The 9030-nt window shown below is 27.2% G+C and overlaps 1 protein-coding gene across 2 annotated transcripts; it reads right to left on the bottom strand.

The window, feature by feature from the left end:
* Positions 1-1953: 1953 nt before the first annotated feature.
* Positions 1954-8289, bottom strand: LOC107613816 (fatty acyl-CoA reductase 3). Of its 2 annotated transcripts, none has more exons than XM_016315977.3 (10): positions 8022-8289; positions 7813-7916; positions 7032-7234; positions 6806-6906; positions 6537-6717; positions 3981-4142; positions 3016-3097; positions 2647-2913; positions 2409-2536; positions 1954-2321 (listed from the first exon to the last, which is right to left on the bottom strand). In XM_016315977.3, exons 1-10 carry the CDS (start codon positions 8098-8100, stop codon positions 2168-2170), a joined length of 1461 nt encoding a protein of 486 aa, XP_016171463.1. In that variant the 5' UTR covers positions 8101-8289; the 3' UTR covers positions 1954-2167. The 2 variants fall into 2 exon arrangements, with proteins under 2 accessions (XP_016171463.1, XP_016171462.1); XM_016315976.2 differs by having other exon boundaries at positions 2647-2916; positions 8022-8236.
* Between the last annotated feature and the right edge of the window lie 741 nt (positions 8290-9030).

The raw sequence follows: 9030 nt of genomic DNA on the forward strand, positions 1-9030 counted from the left end.
TCAATTTGTTGTAATTGTATTACATTGTTTTCTTCTTTATTTTGTTCTGATATACATATGATATATTATTGATGATTCTGCTGAGTTTTGAGATATTCATTTCTGAAGTTGTATTTGAGTTCAGTCAGTTGATGTTGAATTAATTCTGCTGAGATTGAGTTATAAATTTATTTTTTTTTAATTTATTAATTATGCTGAGATTGATATTGAATTAATTCTACTGAGATTGAGTTATAAATCCAATCTGTTTTACTTGTTATTTTGCTGTCATTGATTCAAAAGAGAAACATTGCTACAATTCTGCATTGGATTTACTATATGGCTTTAAAATAAGGGTTGGATGAAGTTCAGCCAAGGAGATAGTTTACTCATAGGAAAAAAGAATGAAGTTAAGAAGTAAAGAAAAAAAAAGATTACCTAATTTATGAAAATAGAAAATTCAGGAATGGAAACCTAATTTATAAAGGTTATTCATGCTTTTATATTGTGTTTTTTTTGTTTAGTTAATTTAATTGTTCAGCTTTTGTGTATTCTGAGCTTCTTGGTTCTTACTGCGCTGTGGAATTGCTTCTTCTTGTTCAAATTGAAAACTATACTGATTTGTTTTTCTTCCTGCACCATACTAAAATTCTGGGCCTCAAATTTAGGTAGCCTATAATGGATGATTATCTTCTGTTATATCTGGAACTGATATTGTTTGACCAAGCTTAAAAGTTGCTAATGTATTATATATACATGAAGATTGAGAAACTTAGATGAAAGAACCAAGCTTCCACCAATATTAACTCATACAATGCTTTAATTGCTCTGCACCTTATCTCGCAATATATGCCACTTTGAATTTTTAATAATATGTTATATTTTAACTTAACCGGTTCAACCCCGGTTGAACCCCGGTTTGACCATTAAACCATTAAACCAGTTACTTGACCGGTTCATTGACCGGTCCGGTTCTCGCAACCTTGGTAAAAATAGATGAGAGCCGAATTGAGTCTTTACTCCTTTTAAATTTGAAAATTTGAGAGAAACCAATAAGTTAAGCATTTCATGATTCAATATCTGCGGGTCTCAATTCTCAAAAAAAGATATAATCTCGAAGAATGTTAAAAGGCCATAAGAATTTATTGTTTTTGACCCTCAGTTAGTTATTAATGTTTAAAAGTATGTTGTTAGATTATTAGACTAAAAGAACTAAATTAAAAGAATTGAATTGATGGCTAAATGATGGTAAAAAATAATAAATTCTGATGGTTCCTAGCATTTCTGAAATCCCTTTATATTTGGTTGGGATGGGAGTATCTTCTCTACAAAAATTGTAACAATCCACCAAATTAAACAATTAAATTGTTGTACTGACAGATATAAATTAAAGAAAAAATGTTAGTTACTTGATGTTTTTCATAAATTAAAACACAATAATGGAGCAGTACTTTTAGCAATGAAGCCAGTGGCACCAGCGACTAGAATGGTCTTGTCCTCAAGAAACTGCAATTAGTGCAATATACTTCCAAACTCTTTTGAACATAAATTATGATAAAGTGATCGAAAATGGAAACAACCATGTACATTAATATATATGTAGCAACTTAATTTTGAGATGTGATGGCGGTGTGGTCGGTTAGGTCGTTATATATACACACAAACACATTAAATCCCCTGCTGTCCTTCATTATTATTCTGTACGGCCCTTACTCAACCAGTGCTTATTATAAGCTTATAAAAGTAGTTAGTTATTTATTTATTGATCACCTACTAAATTAAAAGATTCCTCAGTCCTCACCACAAAAGGAAAGACTCAGATTTGTGTCAACCCCATTTTGCAACCAATTCAAGTGTGCAAATTACAAATTCAACTTCTTTCAGTTACTTTCCTTCCTAACTCGCTTCCTTCTTTTTATTGTCTCTGAATAGTTTATTTATGAACAAATAATAATAGTCACTGCTACTCAAACATTGTAAAAGTAGTTGGATAAGTTGCATTTTTTAAATGTAGTAAATTAGAATAAGTAAATACAATAGTACATACACTGCCTTTGATTAACAAATAAATAACATACACTTGGATTCGATCATGCACTCTAGCACAAATTTGAACTTACATATATACCAGCTTAATTAATCACTTTAATTTTTTTTATTGGATAGTGCTAATTAATTATAGTTATCATCACTTGAAAATGTACTTGACGATGCCTGGGAGATGAGTGTTCATAAAGTAATCATCCCAATTGATCACTTTAGGATCGAAGTAAAACAAATCTGTCTCTACCCCTCCTTCTATTGCTGCCACTCGCAGCTTCTCTGTGTTCATATCATCAAATCTGCGCCCCATAATGACCAACCAACATATATATATTAGTTAATAATGACTAGTGTTCATTATTAGGAAGAAGCAATAATATACTTACATGCCATTGAAGAACAAATAAGGCCTATAAAGCTCCACCAACCGCATCACAATTTGGATCTTCCTATTCAGCTCTTGATATGTTCCCTGAAAGTACTTGCAAAATGCTGAATTGGCCAGTTCAAGTCCCTATTAAATCGAAAAAGAAAAAACAAACCAGCCTAGTTAATTAAGAAAAGATAACAATGACAAACATTTATGATCAAGTTGAGTGATTGTGATGATGAAATGAAATGAACCTTTAACCAAAAGAGGTAGTGAATGAACATATATCTGCGGAAGCTAGCCATGTTGGTGAAGACAGTAACTTTGCCAACCTTAACAGGTGTTCCATCTTTGTTTATCCAAGGTTTTGCAGTGAAATACCTTAATCCATAGTCTTGGAGATTAGTGTATCTAACAGGGTTTCTAACAGAGGAAGCCACATGATATATAGCATCACTTGGATGATGTGCATGGGCCACCATGGCCACTAGTATTGCATTCACCACCATGTCTCCTGGTATCTGCTTGAATGTAATAATATTGCACCTTATCAAAAATTATGTCACATAATTTGGACCATATAATAGTACTTTATTTCATGTGCATCGCAGCAACTAACTCACCACATCCACAACTCCATTGATGTTTCCAAGGAAGCATGTTAGTTTTCCTTTCCCATAAGCAACACCTAAACTATCTATTGTTCTGTAACAAGCACAAGAGTTGAAAGAATTCATGTCACTTTTCATTAATGTATTATTTATTATACTATTTCCATTTTTAGTAACTGTCGGTTCTCTTTATTATTTGGTGCATTATATGGTTGGTGGTTATGGTCAACCAATTTTTTTTGCCATAAAGACACAATTTCAATTATTGTTATTATTACCTGCTTATAGTGATAGAGTAAATTATTAAAATGATATTTGAAAATTTGTATCGCTGACAAAACAATTATCAAAAGATGCTAATGACAAATAAACGTTAGAAAGATTTAATAAAAACACGAAAAAAAAATCTGATATTAAATATATATTTTAAAAAATGAAATTAGAGATCAAATTTTGATGTAAATTTTTGTAATTATTATTAGAAAAATAAGATTTTTTTCATCCTTAAAATTTTGATTATTTTTTTGTCAAGTGAATTTTTTTTAAAAAAAAATATTGTGAATGATTATATTTTTTTTGAAAATTAAAAAACATCTAGAGATCAAATTTTACTTTGAATTTTTTTATACATCTTCTAAATATTTATTCAAATTTTGTCACAAAAATTTAGATCTAATGGATAAATCGTTTGTTAAATATAAATTTTTTCTTTTACAACTTACAAAAAATATAATATTTATTAGTTCTTTTTGTCAACATCTTTTAGAGACATTTTATTAGTGGCTGAATCTTTCAAGTACCGAATTGGTAGTTAACCCAAAAGTGATTCCTAGTCAAACTCGAATAAAATGATCTCCTGCAGTAAACTTCATATGGTTATCATCAAGAGTTTAATTAAAGTAATTATTGACTCATGATAAATATAAGGTTGCATTCATCATAATCACTCTTATAAAAGTGATGATCTTATTATTTACCTTACACCTTCCACCCAACCAGAAAAAGGTTCTTTGAATGTACTTGTAACAATGGCAGGACGCAAAATAACAACAGACATAGTTTCTTTCATTTGTTCCACAAGCATCTCTGCTATTGCTTTTGTAAATACGTATGTATTTGGCCAACCGTACACCTTTGCCCTGATCAATGATATCAAACACAATACGTGAATAATAGAGTTGATGATTGAATGCAAGGTTTTCTGAGTTTGTGAATGCAAGTTACACCCTAATAAAGCATGTGCACTTTAACTAACAAAACAGAATCTGTTAGATCAGTTTAGTTACTTAAAATAGAAAACAGAATTAGTAGTGACTAGTCGCTTCACTGCTACGTAACCACTTCTTCTTCATTATCTAGATCACTACTAATTCTGTTTTCTATTTGCAAGAAGAATTAACTATTTTGTTTTTAATGAGATCTCTTGTTATTTGCAAAAATTAAGTATATGGAATAATCAATTTCTAATTAACTATAATAATAGCTAATTTTTATTGTAAAGTTTTTCTTTTAAAACAAAAGATTCTGTCATACTACATTAACACCAAAAGTTAACAACCATATTAATCACCGATATAAAATATATGTTGAAATACAAAATACACATTAAAAATGAATTAAATAACATATGTATTTATATAAAAATACACGATGATTAATTTTTAGTATGCACATAGTATTTTTAAAAAGTATTTAAGATCTATAATTAGAATTTAGAATTAGAAGTTTAAAATTTAAAATTTAAAAAATATATATGATTTTAAATAATTAATTATATTGGTCGAAAAAAGTAGTTCTCTATTTAAATTCTTTAAAAAATTAATTCAGCTGTATATGTGACCAGTTCATATAAAAATAATAAATAAATAAATGAAAACAATTCTCCTTCCCTTCCTCTGTTTTTGCATGTCTTAACTCTTAACTACTCTGTAGATTTGACCTTTGAACTTGCTTGCTTAACATACAAACATGCGTTGTATATCAGTCTTTTTCACTAATAAATATGCCTGATAATTAATACACCAAAGTAGCTAATCTATAAAGATTATATTAAAAGAAAAGTGCATGATTTGGATTGCTAGATGTATGACACGTTCTAGGTCAACGATAAATACGGCCCTATATATTTAATCCTGAGTTATTATCCTTAAAAAGAACAATCAAAATAGTATTTATACTCTAAAATTAATTATTAAAATTAATTATTATATATTTATATATAAATATAGATATTATTTAATTTATTTTTAATATATATTTTTATTAAAAAATTATTTTTTTAATTTATTTATGAATAATATATATATATTTATTATAATTTTAAATTAAATTATTTTACATTAAATAAGTTATATAACAGTAATTTTATTTATTATCATAAATACTGAATTAAATAAAAATTATTATTTTTAATTTAAAATAAAATAAAAATAAAAATAAAAATATTATTTTATTTTAAATTTTAAAATTTAAAAAAATCACACTCAAATATAAATAGTAATTTTAAAATGTTAATCTTTCAATATATCAAAAAACTTGTTTTCGTAGTTCTTATTTTATTAAAAAAGTTACAATTTAATTCTCTCAAAAATATAAAAAATTTTGATTGAAGAAAATTAAGATAATTTTTTAATTATTTTTATGAATATAAATACATTTCTGTATTATGTACTTTTTATTTTTAATAATTTAATATGAATGCTTTAAATTATTAAATTATTTTTAATAATATTTTTTTATATTTAAATATATATTTTATATTAGTAACAAATTTTAACTATTAATTTTGAGAGAGACCATGGTTGAAAATAAGACACTGAGATAAGTATCAAAGTTAATTAAAGGCACCTAAGGTTAGTTGTTAGGTAGATAAGATGTCTACCTTTCTTGTGGCTCCCTACAAAGTGTGAAATGACACATTGACACGTATCCTATTCTATTGGAGGTTAATTAAAGTGTGTAGTACTACTCATATTTCTCACTCCTGAAAATTCAGATGAAGTCGACTTCACATGAAGTTGATACTTGAAAGTTGTTAAATGATTTGATTGATTTGACTAAATTTTCATCCAACAACTCTCAAGTATCAACTTCACGTGAAGTCGACTTCAGTTGAGTTTTCACCTTTCTCACCACTTATAAGCAATTTGTACAACCCTGTTTGCACACCTCCAACATTATCAAATTGAATTTTAAGATTACGCTCTATATACACTATTTATTAGTAATAATGGACTAATGGACCACTAATTTATGACATATTTTAAAACAACAACGAAGCTTCTTAAATAGACTTATAGATATGAACTAAAAGTATACTTAAAAAGGAAAAGAGAACAATGATAACTGATAATAAGTAAAAGGGAAAGAAAAATTTAAACCGATAATATTAGAAAAATAAAAAAAAATTGTTAAAATTTATCTTATTTAATATTCATTAATTATTAATTAATAAATATTAAATAAGATAAATTTAAATTATTTTTATTTTTTTTGTTTATTAAATATTTTCGATTTTAAAGAATTTGACTAACCTGGTAATACCTAAGTCTTTCATGGCGATTTTGATTTCATTATGAGTTGCTCCTTGTTTTTGTAGGTCATCTAACTTGTCACGCACAATTTTCTTTTCAGCATCGATGTCTAATCCAGGTACATCTTTGAAGTGATATGGGTTCTCTAATATGAGCCCACCTCTCTCACCACACACATAAGCTGATACAGATATCAAATAATTGTAAGACTAAGCAATAACCTTAATATATATTAATTAACCTGTTCATTAATGAATATATATACTAACCTGTTGACACGTGGACTAGTACTTTTAGCTTAATACATTGTTTGGCGAAGTTAATAACATGCTTAGCTCCAAAGACATTTAGATCCAACGCTATGTCATATCTGTATTTTCAAATGGAACAAGTAGATAGATAATGTTTCAATTCCCCCAAGAAGAAGTCAAAAGTGGAAGAAAAGGAAAGAATAATAATAGTTTAATTAATTAAGATCCTTATAGTTATATATACCTTTCATCAAAATTAGTGGTTGCAGCCAAATTAACAATAACATCAACTTGGTTGCAAATCTCTTCCCTTAGGATTGAATCCTTCAAACCCAAGTCCTCATAACAAATGTCCCCAGGAAACACAGTCAACTTTTCAGATATAAAGGACTTAAAATTTGTTCCTAGCTTTTCTTTTAGCAAATTAAATAAGTCTGTCCCTAAGATCTGCATGCAAAATAATTAAATAAATATAGTATTTAACTAGCACGTATATCATATAATAAGCTTAATTAATCCATTGATATCAAGAGAAAAATTAAACTAATAATAATATATGCCCGCTTTATTATAATTAAATTGAATAATAATAGGTTGATGAGGGGTTAATTAAACCGGCAAATTGATATATGTTTGTTTAAACTTAAAACCAGCCATGTGATATCCATCTTTACTATCTTTTCTATATTTTCCCTCTTCATCACATCATCATATTACATTTTTCTCTTTCACTTTTTTTCGATTATGCTACGTGTACACCAAAATCAGTCACTAAAGTCCACTATAAGTATAAAATATATGTTAAAATATAAATACACATTGAAAATAAATTAAACTACTTATATATTTATACCCAAATATATTGGTGACTGATTTTAGTGATTGATTTTGGTGAAGGAATAACATTTTTGACATTTTTTTATTTGATCTACTAATAACTAAAAAAAAAAACAATAAACATTATTTGTTTGTATTGCCTTTCATCATGCACATAAAGAAAGGGTCATATGCATGTATTGATGCACCTCATTGTTCAAGCGATGAGTGGCAGATTTGGCATCTGCGGCTCTTAAGAGAAGAAAAACCTTCTTAATATTTGGTTGAACCCTCAACACCTTCTCCAAAAAAACTGAAACATATAGAACCAAATAAAAAGACATATCAATTCATCACAAATATGAATGAATGAACAAAAAAAGAGGAAGCATATATATGTATATGTATGTATATATACTTTTGGCTAGAAATCCTGTGGCTCCAACAACCAAAATGGTCTTGTCCTGAAGAAATTGGAGCACACTTCGAACCTCCATTATTGAAGAAAAATAAAAGCTTAAGGTTTATATGATGAGAAGGGTAGAGAAATTAACCAAAGTGGTTTGGCTAATATAGTGCTTGTGATAGTGAAGTAGAGTAGTGGAGTAGCTATAATCTAGTGGCATGCCAGCAAATTGATATAAGTTGAGAAATTAAAACAATCATAAATAGAGCAATTAATTATGGGATGGGGGTGTGCATATGTGTATGCCTCTACAGTTGGTGATAGTGAAGTACAATTTCACTTTTTCTTATTATTTTTTATTTTATCTCTGTTTTTTTTTTTTTTTTTGCAAAAAAATAAATAAATAAATTCTCTATTTATTTTTTTGAGCCAAGTCATCAATAATAATTAAAGTGAAATATCTAACAAATTTATTATAAGAAAACTTTTTGGCGTCTATATATTATTTTTTGTCTAAATTATCTAAAAATAAAAAAATAAAAAAAGATGAAACTCACTCTTTTATTTTTGAATTTTATGTCTAAAATTTAAGCATCATATATAGAAAGCATCTTTATTATATTTGAACAGTACTTCTAAATTATTTAAAAATAAATAAATAAATAAAAAACTGTAATTATATGTAGATGTATGACATTACCATACTATATATGCCTCGACATGCTAACTAACGATAATATATTAAGGATATTAGGGGAAAATTTTTCTTTAGAGAAAAGGTTAAGAACTAAGAAGTCAACGATAATGATGAAGTTGTAGAAAAATTTATTACAAGCATTAAAATAAAAATAAATAAATAAATAAATAGTTTCACCAAATTGATTGATCGATTGAAACAGGACATTTTGTCAAATTACATCACTTAATTGACACATTTAATTTTATGATTTACAATAGGATTTTGTTAAATAGAGAATGACTTTTGTGAATAATGTGAATAATAGACTTTAAAATTGATCTA

Source organism: Arachis ipaensis, chromosome B8 (assembly GCF_059453495.1).
Source record: "Arachis ipaensis isolate K30076 ecotype BB chromosome B8, ASM5945349v1, whole genome shotgun sequence".
Classification (NCBI taxonomy): domain Eukaryota; kingdom Viridiplantae; phylum Streptophyta; class Magnoliopsida; order Fabales; family Fabaceae; genus Arachis; species Arachis ipaensis.